This window comes from Larus michahellis, chromosome 3 (genome assembly GCF_964199755.1).
Source record: "Larus michahellis chromosome 3, bLarMic1.1, whole genome shotgun sequence".
Classification (NCBI taxonomy): domain Eukaryota; kingdom Metazoa; phylum Chordata; class Aves; order Charadriiformes; family Laridae; genus Larus; species Larus michahellis.
In genome coordinates, this window is record NC_133898.1 from 109,581,791 (window position 1) to 109,602,933 (window position 21,143).

General features: G+C 41.1%; 1 protein-coding gene across 2 annotated transcripts in view; it reads left to right on the forward strand.

Moving 5' to 3' along the window:
- Positions 1 to 3,377: 3,377 nt before the first annotated feature.
- TDRP (testis development related protein) overlaps positions 3,378 to 21,143 on the forward strand; it is a 30,213-nt gene continuing 12,447 nt past the window's right edge. Inside the window, exons 1-2 of one of the 2 annotated variants that reach the window (XM_074581707.1) lie at positions 3,378 to 3,889; positions 16,581 to 16,640. In XM_074581707.1, coding sequence (XP_074437808.1) covers positions 3,773 to 3,889; positions 16,581 to 16,640 — 177 coding nt within the window. In that variant the 5' untranslated portion in view covers positions 3,378 to 3,772. The remainder of the gene's footprint in view (positions 3,890 to 16,580; positions 16,641 to 21,143) is intronic. The other variant, XM_074581708.1, reaches the window with a different exon arrangement.

Sequence of the window (21,143 nt, forward strand, 5' to 3'; positions counted from 1 at the left end):
CAGGAAAGGATATACGGATACTTCAGTGCCTGTGCTATGCTCTGACACAGTACCATAAAGACAGTTTTCACCATAAAATGACTAACGATGGGCCACCGCAGGGGGAGAAGGATGTCTCTTTAACACTTGTGGTGTGTGCCTAACACTGCTGGGAGGCGGTGAGCCTCATCTTGCTGGCAATAGTCTCCAACTGCTTGGTGAAACACTCGGAGCGCCAAGTGCAGCTGAGAAGGCTGCCAGTGGTAGCAGCAGTGGTGGATTTGTGTCCAACACAATGTGGCCCACCGTCCTGGGCTTTTCGCTTCTTGCTTAAAGCAGCAGCACTTCTGCATGGCTTGCAAGCTTTTCAGAACAGGCAGCCACGGCAAGCTTAGTTCACCAAGTGAAGGATGATAAACCCCTCGTGTAAGATACTGATTGTGGCCCAGATGAGTGAGAGATGCCATGAATATTAACAGGGATTTGAAAGGCAAGCCCTAGAAGCCATGGGGGTAGATACGTTACCTGAAACCGTTGTGCGCGTACCTGAGAGCATGGCAATATCCAAAGGGCCTGCAGCCTGGAGTCACTAAAGCCCCTAAATGTCATGCAGTTAATTGGTATGACACAGGGAATCATCTCTTTACTGCTCTTCCCTACCTTTCCCATTTTTGCTTTCTGCCTCCAGAGAGCTCGGCTTAGTCGGCCAAAAGAACTCCATCCTTTTCTCCCTTGGGTGAGAGCCTGGAGTGAAAGAGCAAAGGAGAAACAAGTTTTTAAGTAGCGTAATGTTTTGCCAGGCCATGAAGTGGCTGCTAAAACCATGTTGTCTGGCTTTGCCTTCAAAACAGCTCAGACTTCCATGGGAGTCAGAGACAAAGGCTGCATTTTCTGTTACTTCTCTCACTTTTTTTTTCCCTGCTCTGTTTGTGCTTGTCCCTTAAGGGAGACCAGATCAGCATTCTGAAGCAAAATCATCAATTTTTCCTCATAATGGTATTTATAAAGACGTTCATAACATTTTAAATTGCATCCAAGAAGTTTCTCAAACAGGATTTCACAGCCTTCCCCTGCATACAACTTAAGGAAACATGACACTGCGGTTGCTTAGAGGAAGAAACTTTGTATTTGAGTGTTTTCTATTCTTTTTCACTCTAGGCAGTTCCAGTCTGTGGATGTCAGTTTCTTATTCTGGAAAAATCTTTTCATTAGATGTGTATAATTCATTTTAAAAAGAAATAATAAATTTGTAAGGACAAAGTCTGTAGAACAAATCAGCAGAAAAGACTGTTATTTTGAGAAGAACAAGAGATAGTGCTCAACCGTGCCTTGGGATCTTGAAGACAAATAGAAAATCTGGACTGAAATTCTCACCTCTCTGAAGTCAACTGGACTGATTTTCAGTGACTGAAGTAAAGCTAGGATTTCACACCAAAGTCCAAAATCTTAAGAGAAAACCTAAGGGGAAAAAAAAATTTAATAAAACTATAAAAGAGCAGAGGCATGTTGTTAATCTTGTTTGTGTGTATTGGGAATGCTGTGCTGTGTGGATTTCTTCAGGAGGCCAAAACTGAGCTGAATTGTAAGTATTTGCAGGATTTAAGCCTAATGGTAGAGCTGGTGTTTCAGATAACCATAAGAAAAATAGCGTAAGGAAGGCACTGGATTAAAATAGTAGGGTCATGTGGTGACTAATAACTTATTTGATCTTTTCAAGGGTCTAAATACAGAACTCAAATCAAATGAAATGGTTATTTACTACTTAAAGTTACCCAAACATGCATCATTGTAAATTAGAAACATGCAGCTCTGACTACTGAATATTTTTTGTTTATAAATTTGAAGAAGGAGCGAGAGGTTAAAGAACTAGTTATAAATTGACTCGGCCTTCTAGAGGAAACCCACGCTAAACCTGATCTGTCTTAATAACTGAGAATGTGTTTTGTCTCCTACCCTCTTGAGATTTGGTTAATATTAACGCAAGATGTGAAAGGGAATTCTGTGCTTCCCTTTTTAGTAGTGTTCAGTCTTGCAAGAGAAGGGATTGAAAATGAGATAAAGATTTTGTTTGGAGACCTGTTGTAAAACTGAAGGCTTTTCCAGTCCTTCAAACACTTGTGCACTTGCTTTATGCACATCAATATAATTTTGCTAAGTTCTTTTTCAAGACAGAGGGCTAAAACTGCACTGGTGTAAATTCCATGATTCTGAGTTCAAGTAAAGCGACTGTATCTTTTGTGCAGTTAGGTAATAAATTATAGTTAGCTGCACGTCATTCTTAAGCCATTACAGAAATCCTTAATCAGTACAAAAGTGAGATGATAGTTAAAACCATGATGTCTCTGGAATTAGCCGTTATGGATAAGGATATTTTATGACAGAAAAACTAGTGTTTTTTCATTGAGTTGTGAACCTTGACTCTGCGGGTGTTCATAGGACATTGATGGGGAGTTAAAGCAACTCTCCTTTCGCAGGGGAAGCACATGGAGCAACTGGCCCGCGGGAACCGTCCTTCCAGCCTGGGGCTGAGTCCTTTTCTGGCTAAGCAGGTAGGAGCACATTGCAGCTGAAAACACCCTCAGCGATGTGTAGCTGCTGTCTCATCGCTGCTTCTTGCCCCCCGGAGATCAGGCAGCCAAAGCAAGACGTGCAGGTCTTTCGTGAGGGATCCTTGAGGGTTGTGGCCTGTCAGTAGAGAAATCACAGTAACGTTAAGCAAGCGGCATGACCAAAAATGGCTTTTTAGCATACTTTCACGGTTCTTTGGACATCTGACCCTAACTCACAGTTCAAAATAATGGATGAGTGCCTGGGTGGGGATTTTTATGGAAAAGCACACCAGTTTGAAAACAAGACCGTCGAAAATACCAGCTGGTATGCAGGGCGTTACATCTGGATCATTCCGCCATTGAACTGGCAAGCTATCGGGACTCAACGGACTGCGGGGCGAGGGAGGTGGGAAGGGGATGGCGTGTGGTGCCCGGCTCGGCCCAGGCCCGTTACCCCCAGCACCGCGGGCGACAGCCCCCTCCTGCGCCTCAGCGTGCCCCGCGTTGCCCAGACGGACATTTTGCGGTCACCGCTGCCTGGAAGAGCCATCCGCGCCCTCCACGACACCCCTCTTCTGGGGTAGCGGTGCGGGCCCCCGGAGGGGCCTTCTCCCTGAGGGAGGGAAGGCTGTGGGGGCTCTTCCCCCTGCCCGGGGCAAGGCCTGGGGTGCTGCCCGGGGCTCGGCGGCCGGCCGGGACCTCCGCAGCCAGGGCCCGGCGGGGCGGGCGGGAGGCAGCCGTGCGGGCTCGGCGCTGTCAGAGCGGGGCCGGCGCCGGGCCGGTTGCCGTGGTGACGGGAAAGCCCCCCCCCCCCCCCCCCCCCCCCCCCCGTGCCCCCGCCCCCGCAAACATGGCAGCGGCGGCGCGGCGGCTGCGGGCGGCGGCTCCGGCGGGGAGAGGCGGCAGGTGAGGAGCGGCACAGCGCGGGGAGGGGGGCGTTGCCCGCTGTCCGCCTTGCTGCCGCCGCGGGAGGGATCTTCCTCACAGCCGGCTCCCCCTCAGCTGCCAGGCGGGGCGGTGGGCCGCCAGCAGGCCGGCGGTCGCCTCCCGGTACCGGAGCCAGGCAGCGCTCCTCCCACCCGCCTCGGGAGCCCCCGGCGGGGTGACAGCCCTGCCGAGCCCAAGCCAGCCCAGCCGCCCCGGCCGGGGCTGCGGAGGCAGCGGCCGCTCCCGCCTGGGGCCCGCTCGCTGCCGGGACGAAGAGAGGCGGGAGCCGCCACCCCCGCCCCAACCCGGCGCCCGCCATGTGGAAGCTCAACAAGAGCAGCAAAGTTCTGCTGGACGACTCGCCCGAGGAGGAGGAGACGCGGCCCCGCGGCCCGCCGCCCGCCGCCGCTGCCGCAGCCTTCGCGGCCCCTCAGGTAGGAGCGCGGGGCCCGGCGGGGGCGGCGGCGGGGAAGCCCCGCGGGGCCCGGGGAGGGGTCGTCGGGCCCGGCCCCGCTCCCCGCCGGCATGAGTAATCACTTTTCCCACCCTGGATGTGGCGGCAGGTCGGGGGCAGGCGGTGTTTGCGCGGCTGTCAGCCGGGTTTTTGGGGTGCTGAGGGATCTGTCCTCCCCGGTTGTCGGCCAGCCGCCGGCCGCGCTGGGGTTTGCTGTCCTTCGTTCCGGTGGCTCCGCACCGCAGGGTGCTTTCCTTCCCAGCCCTAGCCAGGGGCACTGCAACCCATCTGTTAAGCACCAGGCATTAAAACAGTGATACGTTTGTAAGAGCATCATCTTCATTTGCAGATGTGTGCGCGTTTGGGTAGGGCGCCGCCGTTTTGGCAGGGTTCCTTTTTCTATAGTTTTCAATAATGGTAGTTGGTTATCTTTAAATAGCTGCAATCTTATTTGAAAGCTTTCATTGTTAAACGATAAGTTAAATGCCAGCGGTGACCTTCTCAAAGTACTGGTCGCTTAACAAATACAACCTGAAAGGAAGGGTATCAGTTGAGTATCAGGCATAACAACTAAAAGAATGTTTGTTGACTTGCTTTCAAAAACTTGATAACAATTAGGCATCAATCCAGCTCAGAAGCCTGTTACACTGGCCGATACTGCTTTGTTGCTGAACTGATCTTCTGTTGCCACAGAGTATCTTTAGATGTAGTGTGAGAGGTTGCAGGAGCTCTGCCTATCTAAAGCCAGCAGTTGCCCCAAGCTGCAAACTGGTGAGGTTTGTATTCAAAAGAAGGTACAAAAACCCATCCAACTTCCCGCCCTATGGCTGTCTTGCCTACCTTGCTGGAAGAGCTGGAATGTATCTGGATAATCTGCCTGCCACTTGAGTTTCTGGTTGACAATTGCTATGGGTTGTCAATGTGCATGGCTGCTGCTGAAGAGCAGCATCTCCCAATCGCAGCAGTTATTGCCTCCATCTTCCAGTACCCAGAGTCACCCATCTGCTCCCCAGGTGAGCCTAGCCTTGTCCTTTCCCCTGCACAGTGAACAGAAGAGCCCTAGCCCTTGCTACTCGTTTGACAGCAGCTGTGAAGATTATGGGTGAGTAGGATTTTCTCCTGTGGGAGAGGAAGAACAGATACTCATTTTGGACACACCCTTCAGGGGATGAAGGGGGATTGTGGGGTTAGAGGCGTCCTGAAGTATCTCCCACAACCTCTCATACAACAACTAACCTCTCCTTCCTGCAGTTCCAGTCCTCAGGTGCTTGGAAACTTCCACTGTTTTCACTAAGCTGCTGGCTTGTGCTGTCCATAGGCCTGCTAGAGTTTCTTACCTCCTCCTTGAACACCAAAGGTTACTGAGAGCTTCCAGTAAATCCCACTGACTATTCGCTGCTGCTCTTCTCTACCACAAATGCTCCAACCCCCCTGTGAGGTTCCTGACCTTAGCCTCCCAGTCAGAAGATGATTCTTCAGACTTCTGCCCTGACAGTTCTCCCAGTCCTCAACTTTAGGAGGTTAGGGTTTGTTTGTTTATTTGGTGTTTTTTCTGTCCTGTCCGATTGTCTTTACTTTCCTGGGCTTCTGTTCCGTTAGTGGTGGCCTCAAGTAATAATGGTGATGACAATGATTTCTGGTGCAAACGGTTTGCTGTTTTCATCAGTTTTAAGAAAATTCCTTTCCAACTCCCACAGTGTCTATTACCAATGGCACTGGAATAAAAGATGCTTTTTTGGTATTGGAGGTGGCAGGGGAAAAATATATTATTCTAAGGCACTAAATGAAATATTCTTGAAGACAGAGGATTCAGAGAAGTTAGCAAGGCTGTAGTGTAGCTTGGTGCAGAAACTGCAATGAAGACCACAAGCTATTAGTTGTTTTGCCTGTTAAAATCAAGAAGATTTGACAACTGAGGGGAAAAAAAACAACCCACCCCAAAAAACATTTAACTGTAGTTATTTTAGAGTTTATGTACACTTTAAGGAATGATAGACTATATGGAAAGCTATGACCACCTGACTAACGTTGTAATTCTCATGATCTCTCAAAGGCAGCTTCTAGGTCAGCTGTAGGTACAGTATGTCTAAAACATGGCTGAGACAGGTGTCAAGGAGAAAGTGTGAGGTAACCAAATGTGCTTGTTCAGCTTGTTAATAGCTGGTCTGGTTCAAGGGCCTTGCTTTTAGTCTTTGACATTGCTGATGTTTCATCAGAACTTGTTTTTGCTCCCAATAATATGATTGCAAGGGAGTGAAATCCAGTAATGTGTAGGGGGATTTGGTAGTGATCCGCACTTCACTACTGCTGCGTCCTGACCTGCATTGCCCAAACCCCTGACTTTGGAGGACAGTAGCACCACCAGAGCTACAGGAGGAGTTATAGGAGCAGTTCGCTTGGTACCTTACCTTTGCATGAGAAAGTCTTGCTCTTCCTCAGCCCCTCTCTCTTTAAGTTGTCATGGTACAGCCTGCTTAAGCTGTGAATGAAGGATTACCTCATCAAAAGGATGAGAATCCAGTACTTGCCTGATTTTCTGTCTTGAGGACCAAAATCCAGATAATTTGTTTGAGTGCTTTTTAGTAAATTAAGAAATCCCAGTATTAGATTTCATGCAAAAGTTTACTGTTGGGTTTCATTTCCTCTAGGTTCTTTTCTGATACGTCGTTTGGTAAAGAGAAGATGAACCATAGTTGTCACATTTTGACTTTGATTTATGATATGTTGTTTTCCCCAACAACTATCCTCTGTCTTTATTTTCATTTTTAATGGGCAAGTGGCAAGAAAATCCTTAAGCTTCTACTGTTCATGCTATAAATAATGCTTTTTACTTCAAAGAAAAGAAATTGGTAGTCACATCTATGTCATTAAAACAGACCAGGTTGAAAGTGTTCCAGCATAATGAAATGTGTTGGTGCTATATGTTGTTTCTTCAAAGCTGAGAAAGAGTGAAGGAGTTCTCTCTGTGCCACCTCATAATTAGGACGTTGCAGTAGCAGACAGCAACAAAGAATTAGGCTACTATAAGTTTAAAAAAAAAAACAACAAAAAACAAACCCCCTTTGTTACTCTACAGAAATTTTAATCATCCTATTTAGATATGGAAGCCTGATCTGGGCTTACTCAAGCAGACATTTGAATTTGTAGAAGTTCGTAGTTCTTAAATAGAAAAGCTTAGTTTGATCTAAAAAGAGAAGTTTTGACAGTTCTGGTTTTGTGGCATACAGAATGGTTTGATTTTGTTCCAGGGGAGAAGAAAAACAAATTTTAGAACATGAAAATTGTGATGGGAGGGAATTGTCAGCCTCTGGCCACTTTTTAGCAAAAGTTTCTGCATACATTCAAGCACTTTGAATTGTCAACACTTTTTTAAAATAGTAAGGTGTTTCCTGAGATAAGAAAGACAAGTAAATTTTGAAACAGTACTTATGTAAATAAATGTGTGGATTATTGTATATTTTGTTAGACCAGACAGTTTTAGACTGAATCTTAGAAGTTAATTTTAATTTATGCTTTGAAGCATGAATATTTTTAATTTATGCAATGAAGGTGCTTTATTGGCTAAAGTTACAATTAGTACGTGAAGGCAACTTAACACATGTAAATAGTACACATGTATACAATTAAATTAATGTGCTTTTTGTGTGTCTCTATCCAAATATGCTAAAAATGTACAGTGGTGCATGCCAAACTCGCATTCACTTTGTAATATAGTCATTATGTTTCAAACTGTAGCTATATTTTTGGAAAGGGAAAAATGTTGGGTTTTAACTTCTGGAAGGCAGTGTTTTGGCAGTCTCTTTGATTCAATCCTGCTGTCGTGTGTAATCAGTCCTCAGGGATATCAATACTGTGTCAATATCACATGTAACTCTGACGTAAAATGGTGCTCAACTTTAAAAATACATTTATATATTAGGGTAGTGGATGGGTGTCAGGCTGACCTATATTACCTTCTGCAACTTTATCTTTCATGTAAAAATATTTCAGATCCTTAGCCTTGATCTGTTCTCCCTGATTGTAATTTTTTTTTGTTATGTTCAAAGAGAATATGTGCAAGAACATGTTTTATGCTGAATTTTGTTTAGACTTGCTCACTGGATATTTTAAAGTTGGCTATACAGAATTTTAGTTATCTATTTTAATGAAGATGTTTAAGTCTCTGGTACAATTTTAATACTGTCTTTCATCTTGGAATGAGTTGAACTCAGACAGGCCCTGCAGGAATGGGTGGGAGCTGAGCAGCATTTCTTATGTTCTTCTAATACGTTGAATAAGGGTATTTTTTAATTAAAAAATAAAGCAGTCAATGTTAATCCAGCTAATGCCTTTCCTTCACTCTCTAACCATTTCAGTGAGTCTCAGGCTTTGCCTGCAGTACTTTTGTAATTCCTTCATACCTTCTCCTCTCTGCTAGCCTGTTTTTTTTCTCTTCATCAGAGTTGTTCTTGTGACATTTTCCTGGCTAAAATCCATCACCTGTATTCTGTCATCATTCTTGAACATTAGATTGTGGGACTGATGGCGAAGACTTTCCTGAGCCCTTCCTTTCCCCGCCTTTCTTGCTTTTCTTCCTTCTTGTCACATTCCTCTTTCAGCAGCTTCTTGAGTGGGTCCTCTTTCTCACAGTCTTGCTGTGCTTCACTTTCTTATTTATACTGTCGACTTTACCTGGTTGACCTGCATCAAATCTGCTTCTCACCTCTTACCTCCTCTCTGTTGGTTTATTCTGACTCTTAGAAGTCCTACAAAGCACGTGTTGTCTGGTTGGTCTCCTACTATAGACAACATCAGTAGCTATCTTTTCCTTTCAGTCAAGCCTGCAAGGTGAAGGTTGTCAGTAGTTTTTATCTGTTGTGCAAAAGCAGATTTGTGTCCAATATTTTACTGCTGTTTCCTCTATAAAGTCCAGGTCTGCTTTTTTTTTTTCCCCAATTATTATTATTTTTCTTTCTGTCTAGACTGCTGAAATTCTTGTGCAGACCCTCACTTCCCATCCTGACAGTGATTACTTCCTCTGCAGCTCCTAATAACCTACGCTGCCTTTCCCCATCCCCTAGTCTTGGCAAATCCCATTGCTGACATTAATGTTGTTGCTTGTGGCATAAAATTTAAGTCCTCCTCATCCTTTGGTTTCCGTTTCTTCAGCTGGCCTCCCTTTGTTTCAGGACATTTACATTTAAATCGCTGTCCTTGCTTTCAAGGTTTTTCTTAGTACATCCCCTTCCTCTCCCCCATTTGTCATTTTTATCACTTGTTGTATCTTTCCTTGAGCCAATTCTACTTTACCGTCTCTGATCACCTCTGTTTGCCAGCAGCCTTCTCTGTCTTCCTCCCCTCCAGCCTGATACAGAATCATCCCTTTTCACTGATCGACAAAACCACTATCTTCTCCTCCACATCATTGCCTGAGATCCGCTTTCCCTAAGCTATTTGTTATATCTTCATGGGGTTTTGTGAGGTTTCTGGAGCCATACTGTCCTAACAGTGCTGGACTTGCTACCTTTAATATACAAACTAAAATATAGTGCTTTTTGAGAAAGAATTAATTGTTTGAATATATTCAATTCTTTACTGGTAATATAGGTTTATAATTTTTTCCTTGCGTTTATAGAGACTATTTGCCAGATTGCGTGAGGACATCCATAACATAAGTAGAGTTATTAGACATTACTGAACACTTTCCAGGTAGACTGTCCTTCAGTTCTGTCATCATCAGAGGTACATTTCCGAGAACTTTTGCCGATGGTTCTTTATGAGGAGCTTCAGGACATGTCTGTGTGAACACCACAAGTGCTGATAAAAGCTGTGTGTCAAAAGGAAGCAGTCCACGTGCTGGTGAATGCTATAACCAAAAATAATGCGTTCAACCTGTTTTGCAGAAACTATACTATGAAAATATCGCCATTACTCATGCAAGAGCTTAGTTGAAGATATGCAATTTAATTGCAAACGCCACGATTGAATAAAAATTGTGTGTCAGATACTGTCTTTTGAATTGGCATCTGTTGGTTTGTTTTCTGTATCAGAAAAAAGCAAATATGAACTTCTAGTATGGAAAAGTTGTTAAAAATAATTGACGAGTTTTCATCCGAAACTTCATCAAAGTTGAAAACTTCACTGGAATATTTGAATTGTCGCAGCAATTGAAGTCAAATTGATTATTTGACCTTTATTTTGGCTTTGACACTGATGGTATTTTGATCTTAATGCAGCTGTTTCCGTTTCTTGAAGCATATTTGAAATATTATAAATTGGGCAAAATTAAATTCTTAATGAGCTGAGCTTTTTAAAATATCTTTAAGGTGTTTAATTTTTAATAACATTCTTCCAAAAATATTTCATAGAAGCAAAGTCTGAGTAAGATGTCTTATAACCACTTACTACAGAGATCCACAATAATGTGATTAATAGAATTAATAGAATAACCTGTGTATTGATGTAAAAACAGAGTGTAGGAATCTGGTGTTCTGATGTTTTTCTTTGTAATGCCAATAAAATGCAGAACTACAAAAGTATTCTTATGTAAATACTTACATTCTGAAATTAATCTTCTCCAGTACATTTGGCCATTTATATCAATTGGCAGTAAAAATATGGAAATAATTTTGATATTCTGTTTTAAAATGTAATGGAATGTGAAGCAATAACTGAAGTGGATGAATGAAGCAGTTTGTGAAAATGCTAAGGATGCTGAAGGAAAGAGCATCATCTTAATTTATTCAGTATTAATAATAATTTGAAAGGCGAAAACGTAGGAAAACTGTTTTTCATCTTCTGGTCAGTTTAGTGGATAATAGGTAGTTATGAAATACTGAAGCCTAGAAGATGGAAGCACTTTTAAATGCATTGGATGGGTTGTTGTATCCAAAATGGTCACCTGGACTTTTTAAAGTTGGCGGAGTGAAATAAGTTCTTCTAGAGGTGGACTGATGAATTGTATTTTAGAAGCATGTTTCAAGATTAGTGTTGTCTACTAAATATATCCCAAGATGAAAGTACAATTCTTTAACATACTTAGACTTTTGCATTTTCCTTTTCTTTATGGACAAAGTATTTTCAGTTTTGCGGAAGACTGGCAGAGGAAACTTGCACATTAGGAGTCGCTGTCACTATTTAGTCTCAGTGGCATTTAAAATAGTTTATTGTCATAATGTAGATGTTTTTCTGAGTGTAGTGAGCAATCTGGAGTGGAAAAGTATTTTTTTTATAGAAGAGAAAAATGAGTTTAAAATACTGAATCACTCTTGACCATGAACAAACTTCAGAAATGCCTAGGTTAATATTTTTCATTGGTGATACTCATAGGAAGTTTTCAATTTACACCAGCTGCCCAGATGGCTAGTTTGGTTCACTCACTTGCTTTAGGGATGTACAAATGGACAACTGAGATCTAGCATCAGATGAAATATGGACAAGACTAATGAAATGATCTTGATCTCAGTCTAGGCTACTCCTACCAGAAAGGAGCAGAGGCAATTCAGGGTTCAGCATGGGAGTTACGTTTGCTGAACGCATAGCCCTGCATCCCAGAAGAAACGTATGACTGAGTAATGCATCCTTCATTTGTTACAATTGCAAACCTTGTTTTTTCCTTAAAGGGCATGTTCAGTTTTCTGTGAGTGTTCAGGTACAGTTCAGCTCTATTTTTCAGCTGTGTTAAACGAATATGTTGAAAATAGTATAGTTGTTTTGGTGCCTGTTTACATTTGATCACTTTCGCCTCAATTTCATGACTCAGAAAGCATATATCCACACATTAACTTTTCCCAGGTGTATATTATAGGTGCAGCAAAGAAAATGAGGCCCGATGCCACTGATCTTCTGCTGTTAACTTTCTTCTTACTCATGTTTTGAGTACATTTTGCATTGGTTTTGATTTAGTTCTAAAATTAGATAAGCAGAGTGACTTTTGCATTAATAATCTGCTTTAGTCTTGTTTATTTCATTTGACGTTATAGCAAGATCCTGCTCAAACACAAGGAAATATTTATTTTTTTTTTTGTTATAGCTGTATTTTAAGACTGTGATCTGGCAGCATGATCTTCTCATCTGAATCTGTGCTGACTGTTTCTGGTCAGGCTGTGTATATAGAGTTGTTCAACTGTTTGGTTTGTAATCAGTGTTTTGGGAATCTTCCCAACTTCAGAGCTTAACTTTCAGGTTTGTGATTTCCTGAGTGATTTTTTTTTTTTTAACCTTCCCTTCTCCTATCACTACATTATTTAGTGGGGTTTGTGGAATACTGGGAATTGTGTTAAATTCTGCCCTGGAGTGTATCTCTCGAGGTGGTGTTTGTTTTAGGTTTTTTCCACTTAAATTATAGATTTGTGGATCATAAACTAATTTGCACTTACAGGCATGATAACCTAGACTTTAAATTATGCTCAGTCCTTGATGAGATGTGATGCTAGGCAGAGGGGATATAATAGGTCAGTAGAAGGGCGAGAATTTGCACCAAAAGGACCTACTCTTTTAATAATAGCTTGTGTACTCTTACGTGCGCTCAGCTTTGACAGCTAGTATGTGTACGATAGGAAGGTTCCACAACTGGGTAGAGAAAATCGATAATACACCATTTTATGTACCAGAGCAAAAGAAGGGCATGCAGGGTGAGATGATGCTATTATTTGCCTTAACTCTTTGATGTCCAGCGTTCCTCATCCTGGCCTGAATTATGAAAGTGAATGATCTAAAGAGACTAATTAATTACTTTACCACAAAGGAAGCTGAGGGAAGTAGATTACAGTTTTGATCTCTGTACAAAAAGATTTGTGTGCTAGTTGAATTAATCCCTTGAGTACCTTATGGTTTGCAGTATGTCCAACAAAAGGGCACTTGTTTCCTTATGAAAACACAGTGCGCATACCAACCTTCCCCTGCCAGAACTGGAAGGCTATTCAGGTTGCTGATCAGCATTTCCCACTAGTGTTAGCATTTAGTCACCTATTAGTTATTAAATACTATAATGTGGTCCATGCATTTTTCTTAAATTGAAGTAAAAAAAAGAATTGTAACTGTAAACTCCTCAGATTAAAATACGCTGAAATAATTTGTAAGTGTTTGGTGTCAGTGTGTGTTATGCTGCATGATATAGAAAGCTCATCTTCACTCTTTACATGTAGCGGTACAGTAGATCGTCCCCTAAAGCAAATTGGGAAAACCAAATTGTAGGCTCCCTGATCTCTGAATGGTAACAAAACTAGAGAATATGCATCAGAAGAGGGGGTACTAATGTTTATCACTGAAGAACGCTAATTATTCTATGGGTAACAAGTGAAGACGGGTTATATATGACTTCTCATCTTTTTTCCTTGGCTCTTCCCAGTGATGGCACTGGTCCCCTCCCTCTGTCTTCTCTTTCCCTCTGTTGTCTTTTTTTTTAATACACAACCCATCCCTACCACACAGTGCACAGGTCCCTCCCTGTGATGTGGGCCATGGCTCTGAACCCCCACATGTGCTCCTCCCGCATTTTATTCCTTCTGTGGGATGTTAGTCTGCTTTTCTCAGCTTTCCTTAGTGATGGATTTTCCACAAAATGTTTCGAAATTTAGTCTCTTTGAGATTGCTGAATTCAAACCTACTGGCCAGTTTCAATCAAGAGTTACTGTGAGCACATGGGATGTATGGATGGACATCACAAGCACACCACAGTTGTCCAAGTCTCCTTCTCTTAGGCAGTGTATCTTAAAAAGGATGCTATGGATATTTCATAGGTCTTCCACCCCAAAAAATCAATTTTAGGTATTGGATTCTCACCAGTTGCTTTCTTAAGGGTTTCATATCTTTCAATCTTTGTATTTGATATCTTTAAACTTTGTGTTGTCTTCTTACCATCAGCCTCCCTTGTGTGAGCGTAGTTACTGCAAACTACTGTCTCATTCCTTATGAGGTAGTACCTTGCACATCTGTGAGTAGTAGCACTGTATTAACGCAGAAACACAGCCCTAGTTGTCACACTTCTAAAGAAGCGAACAAATACCCCTTTTTGTCTACTATTGTGAATTACATATTTTATCAACAAGGGTAGTCGCATTTTATTATGCTGACTGCTTAGCTGTATGAGGTGCTCATTGCATCTCTCTGTTTTCCCATAGAAGCTTTCAGTGTGAAAGTAGCTTCGCACTCTTGCTTCCTTGTGCTCTGGCTTGCTAGAGGCTGTATGCCTTCACTCTTTCATCTTTTCTCTTCTCTGTAGTAGAGCATGAAGTCTCTTTATGCACTTTCATATTTTTATTATCCTTCTTAAGATACTTGGAGAGCTGCAAGAATTAAAATGAGAGGTGTTATTTCTTTGGAAGGTACTAACAGTGTCTTATTTGTTCTGGAGACAGTATTGTTGGTTGTTGAAACTGGTTGCTCTGCCAGCTCTGGATGTCTGAGATAATTTCTCCTCTTCCTATACTTCCCCTAGAGGCTCTTCTAGTTCTTGTTTTCTTTTTGGTTTTTCTTCTTCTTGGGAAAAATTTCGACAAATCAGATGAAGTATTCTCTAGCTCTTATCCTGTGTCCCAGCAGAGATGCCATCATGTTAAGTCTAAGGCTTTGCAACCTCATCCAAATGTTTGAGCGTGTTGAGGAGAAACAAGGAAATTTCTGACATGGTATATGTGTGTGGTGTTTCCATTTAAAACATTGCCAATGATTCTCTTAAAAGGAGAGAAAGAAAAAAGGAAAAAGTAATTGAATTTCTTTTTAGAGTACTACACAAAACTTCGTCATTTTTGGTATCCCATCTACAATAATATTCTCCTGTGTTAAAGACAGCCAACTGAAATCTAGAAGTTAAATAACTTGTTAAGATCCACGGGAAGGAATATTCTCATTTTGGATGATAATAGGAGTTCAAGACTTTTTATTCTGCCCCAACAAGTAAAGATCTGTCTGCAAATCACTTTATTTCATAGAATAGTTTGGGCTGGAAGGGACCTTAAAAGGTCATCTAGTCCAACCCACTGCAATGAGCAGGGACATCTTCAACCAGATCAGGGTGCTCAGAGCCCCGTCCAACCTGACCGGGAATGTTTCCAGGGGTGGGGCATCTACCACCTCTCTGGGCAACCTGTGCCAGTGTTTCACCACCCTCATCATAAAAAAATTTCTTCCTTATACCTGGTCTGAATCTACCCTCTTTTAGTTTCCTTGTCCTATCGCTACAGGACACTTCAACATACAGTTATTATTGAACTATAGTGTGATGGTCTTCACGCTGTTTCTAGAAATGCTCCTAACTCCATCCCTGTCCCGTGTATAGTACAAAATACTGCCTGTAAAGTAAACAGAAATGTTAGTAGGCAAATAAATAAATATAAAACAATATATTTATAAAAAATAAATATAACAAAAAAAGATGCATAGGATTTGAAGCTGGTCTCTCAAAATGAAGCTGGTAACATGTGGTCCCCCACATGACTAGAAATATCTAATGCTTCTCATGCCGCCTTTCACACCTCTTTCTGATGCTGTTAGTAAAGTGAAGGAGTTCTCTGGTAATGCATAGGAGCTGGGATGCTGTGTGTTTTGTGTGTCTTGGGATATTTGCGTGTGGAGTTACTCTAAAAGAAAATTAAGCTTATGGAACTAAGAGCATATCAGCTCCTTAACATTTAATTCAGTTGAAAAGGAAGGAATTGATAAATTTGGTTTTGAAACAGTAATTGCCTGACATAAGCAGAAGATACACCAAAGTGAATACAGGGGTTCTCTGAAATTGCCACTTTGAAGACACTTTCCATAAACCATTCTGTTGTAATTTTGTTTTTTCTTGGAACTGGAGTTAAATAATTACAGTTACAGGTAGCTGTTCTTGTTTTGTACTTGGGGACTGTTTGTATTCAGAGTTACATGCAGAGCAAAAAAAAAAGTAGTACTTTTTCTCATTAAAGCATAAATTGAAGAAATTTAAATTACATGATTCCTGTCCGCTACGCCCCACTTCCTATATCTTTCTTTGGCCTCTAAAGTGCTCCCAACACTGATCTTGTCCTGTCTTGAGGAGAACGTTGATAGTAACAGGATGGCCTGGGCGTACTGACACCAGCTTAATTCAGAGATGGGCAGAAATGCTACCCTAATGAATTACCTTCATTAACATCTTCAGTACTCTGTTTTTCTTCAGAAATACACAGTTATAAATGGAGGGGAAAGGAACGTGGGCAAAAGTCTGTCGTTGAGTTAAGGAAATGTAATGCTTTTTAACATGAAGGAGGAAATAATCTTGGGACATTCTTCTGCGCTCAGCCTACAGACACTGCATAGACCATCATCTAGTATGGTATTCGGAAAATCAGTGTAGACCCAAAAAATTCAGACATGATTATTAAGACGCAAATTAAATTTTTAATTCTAATTGTACTAAAATTGTTATGATGCAAGGGTTTCTTTGATCTCTCTTTGGGCTGTGGAGTTTTTGGTTTTGTAGGGGTTTGGTTTTGCTTTTTACTTCTGGTGCAGCATTTTTCATCATTCTAAATGCAGTTGTGTTCACATTTTTTACTTTAGTAGTGGTGTTCGCTTAGTTTTGCATTGTGATCATATTTTGTCAGTTTTCTTTATGATGGGCTGAATAGAATAAAAGCGTTTATGAATACTCTAAAATGTGTCACTGCTGATTGTCAAACCAAAACTGACTATGGGCCTTTTTTTATCTTTATCCTTTTGTTTTTGAGAATAAAGACCAGTTTCTTCATGATGAAGTTTCATCTTCAGTGTCACAACTTGCAACAAAGGTAAATACCTGTTCTTTGGTGGTGTAACATGTTTTATATAATATATATCTCAGTCAGTTTATGTTAGAAAGTTACCTGGTTTTCATGTACAGCCTGATTAAGGTGTATAGTTATGTACTTCATTGATGATTTTCTAATTGCTTACGATATTTGGTCATGGGACTGTCACTGAAGTAATATTAGTAGTGCAGTATTAGTTAGAAAGCTGCCTTACTTCCTTTCATTATAGGGAGGAAACAAGTATTTATTTTTTTTTCTTCCACATGATAGATATTAAAAGACAAAATAAAAATAAGCAGCCACAGGAATAACTGAAGTCTAAGGAAGCACTAAATATTAGCTGTAACAGGCAATGAAAACATGAAAAGTAGACGGGATTTGGGTTATTTATTTGATTGTAGGTATCTCAGCTGTCTCTCTGACCACAAGAGATTAAGGACTTTTATCTCATATCTCTTTCAGAAAAGAAAAGGAGGCATACAAGTTACTTTTTTTTTACCTTGATATGTGTCCAAGAATTTTTTTTAATGTTCTTAAAATACATTAGTAGAAGATGAAAGAACTGGAAGTTGTTATGATACGCTAGAGCTTGTTTTGAAATTCCATAGGTATAGAGAAAAGCATTTTAAAATAGTTTCATTAGTGTAATAGAATACTTTACATTAATATGTATGTATACACAGAACATTTGCCTCTTCTTTTTGTTCTACTTCAGATGCAGCCTGATTTTCACTGAAAAGTGAGATAGTACTATACCTTTTTCTACGTTTTAGAAGAAATGCATTCCTTTTTAAGAAAATATAAACTACTGTTCATTTTATGCCAGATGATGAATGCTTAGGGAAAGAATTTATTTTATAGTGAAGCTTTTTTTTTTTTGACCCATAGTCACTCAGGAAGGCAAACAACTGAGCTGCGGTATTTTTGTGTTTTAAAGTAAACCCCTCTTGTCTTAAAAATGTATTCACAAAAAAACACCTTACCCTTCTCACTTTCTCTTTCTTGTTGTTTCTGAAAGCACTTTCTGTATTTTATTTGGTTCTTCTGTCGTCTTAGAAGCTGTCAGTACATTGATGTTCCAGAAGTTCCGAAATCTTTAATATATTAATAAAAGGCTGATGAATTGTACATGTGGCTTTTTCAGCATGCACATGTCATGAATAAAGCAGTCTCCGTGTTGAAGCAGTATGGTGAAGAACAATGAAGTTCTCGAAGAAAAGGGCAGTGGGTGAAGGGTATGTCTGCCCTTTAGGGAGACAGCCTTCCTGCTCTCTTAAAGCCTGAGTTTTAAGACAGTCCTGATGCCCATTTTCAGAGGAAAGCCTTTGGCCTAGGTTTGGAGGTGCAAAAGTAGGAGCTGGTCCTGATGGCTGGAGGTGGAGGTTGGAAAATGGTCTTAGTTTCTGCTCCTGCAGGAAGCTGCCCACTCAGCATGACAACAGGCTAACTGCAATGCTGAATTTTCTAGTTTCCTTTTCACGGCTCTCCTGAAAGGCAGGTATAGCTGGTTAAAACTCCTCGTGACATCTCAAAGTGAGGAACTGTGAACCCTCTAGTGGTGCTCCGTGAAATGCAGAAATCTGGAACCGGTGTTCGCGCTGTGCCTGGCCCTTTGGCGTCTGCAAAGCTAATCTTGGGAGTTTCACCTACATGCTGAGCTTCTGAGTTAAAAGCACGGTGAAGACTTTGTCTACAGTTGTTACTAGGCCAGCTTTTGAAAAGAGACAAAAAGTTTTGAGAAACAAAATAAATCATTTTAATAATGAAATTGGAGATGTTGGGATAGGACAAGGGGCAATAGTTTTAAACTAAAAGTGGGTAGATTTAGTCTACATAGAAGGAAGAAATTCTTTACTCTTAGAGTGGTGAAATGCAGGTTGCCCGGACAGGTGGTAGATGCCCCATCCCTGGAAACATTCCAGGTCAGGTTGGACAGGGCTCTGAGCAACCTGATCCTAGTTGAAGATGTCCCGGGTCATTGCAGGGGAGTTGGACTAGATGACCTTTAAAGGTCCCTTCCAACCCAAACCATTCTATGATTCAGGTAGGGCCAAATCCTGGAGCTCAGGTGCACCACAGAATAGACTAAGTGTTGATCTGCACACCGGCAGGTGGTTGAGTTGAGAAAGTTCCCCTTCAAATGCTTTGATATCTGGAAGATAAATTTAGAAGGGGATTGCTTTTTCACTTTCTGTTATTTGAGTTCTTGCATGTTATGAATAAGTTTCCTATAATGTGGGAACAATTCTTCTTTAATTAAAGCTGACTGGCATTTTTTTTATTATAAAACAGTTGTAATTTTATTGAACTGTAAGGTACTTACATGGGAAATTCCATCTCTAGCTTTTTATTTTAGGTTCATTTTTTTCAGGGGAGGAGGGAGGGAAGCCGTAGGACAAACAATTGTTTCTTCTCAGTCAAGGTTGAGAGGAAAATCCGTTCGTTTTGTTTACATTTATAAAAAATGTCTGCAAGTGTTTTGTGGAGTGCCTCTACTTTTCTGGAGGGTTTTGATTCACCAGTTGTCAATCCTCTGTGAAAATACTTGTGAAGTTCTGCTAAAACTTGGTCAGAATATAAATTTCTGGAAACCTCATTTCATACATGCCGAGCAGTGACTTTTTAGGGATTAGCTGCTTAACTGCACAAAGGCATTGAACACGTTGATTCTCACTGCAGGTATATAGCAAGAATCCGCTGTAATTGCTATTTTTGGTTGCTAAGACTCTTGTTATGTGGCTTCTTGTAGCTGGCAGAGAGGGACTTCGGTGCTCCAGAGCACTGCTGGCCAGGCAGTCGGGAAGTAGAAAAGTCTAACTGGAATATATTGAAAGTACTGTTACCCACGCATAAAGCACTACCATTTCAGAGTCAGAGTAATATTTTTTTTTTTCTCCCATAATAAGGTGTTCGTGTATATTAACCACATCCATCTGATGGATGGATTTAACTGTTTTCAGTTAAATTTACACAGTCTTCCTCTTTAATATACGTTCATCTGTACCTACATACTCTTTTTGTGCAATGTACTTTTAAAATTTGCTTTTAGGACTGATCTAGTTCTTTAGTTTGTACCCAACTCTTAGTATTCCTGGTTTGTTGCCTTTTAGCCTAATTTTTCATGAACCCTCTTGCTCCTAGTAGAGCTCTAATGATTAACTGTGTACCTTTGACAGTAAAATTAACTGAAGTCGTCTTAGTGATGCTTTACTGTTTCCCAGTAGACTCTTTGATTGTTCATTTATTATGCATTGGCTGTTTACCTAGTATGGGAAACTGAGAGTCATGTAAATCATCAGAATTTGTTGATGTGGTGAAAAATGGTATACCTAAAGTCATTTCTGGTAGTAGTATCTTTCAATTTTGTTGGAGACTTCCAATTTAAGAGTTGTCCCTTTCTGGGGCACTTTATAAAGCTAACTGTCAGTAGACATTTGTTTCCTGTTTTATCTATAGAAAGAAAAATGGTAGTCAACATATGCAATTTATATGCAGTTGATTCCCTTGAGTCAATACAGGTAACAAAGCAGAAAACCCTTACTACACTTACAGAGTGGAGCTTAGGGGGCGAGTTTGGGGAAGTCATCCTGTATGTACAAAGCTGTATGTGTGGAATGAAGTCAATAGATGACTGCAACTTTCAAAGGGTGCTTGAGCTGATATAGTAGCTTATGCTTAACTTCCACATTTTTTTGGTGTCCGTCTGACTCTGGCATCTTTCAATGAGCTGATTTTTATCATTAACCCAAAAGAATGCAAAAAATGAATGAGTTAGATTTCTGCTGGCTTTGTGACTTGAGGTGGTTTTCCACAGTATCACACAGGTACAAAACCATAGCATAAGGGAGGTGGTATTAATGTGAGCAGGTAACGGACTGGGTTGACCGTTTTCAGCAGCAGTGTCTGATAAACCAGTTCTGCCACCTTGTGAGATTTCTTTCTGGGAGTCTGTCTGACAGATGGGCACGGACATGAAGCATCAGCAAAGCAGAAGGAAACAGAGCAAGAAAGAGCAGACAGTTTGACTAGGGATACAGACTGCATCCTTTACATGATGTTCTAGAAGCGACTACTTGTACTCACAGTTTCAGAAACGCTAATTAAATGGCATCCTTTTCATGGTGGAGAAAGAGTACTTCATAAGCTGGAATTTCCTCTACTGAAGTGGAAGAATCTGTGCTCTGGGCTTGAGGTCTTTAGATGCTCTTGGGACAGACAATGATAATGGTTTTTCAGTAGTCTGCCAGTTGGTGGATTAATATGCATGTGTAATTTCACTTCTGCTGATCCTTTTAGGTGATTGCACAGGGCATTGTGCTGCACAGATTTTCATAATCTAAAATGGAAGATACGGAAGAAGCTTTACTAATGGTTGTTCTGGTAAGCATACTCCATGTTCCCATAGGCAAATGGGTATGAGACCGGTCTGTAATCTTGAGAAATTTCTGCTTTGTTTCTCATTGTCATTTTTTAAAAATACTAGCCTGCAGCATCCAACCTGGT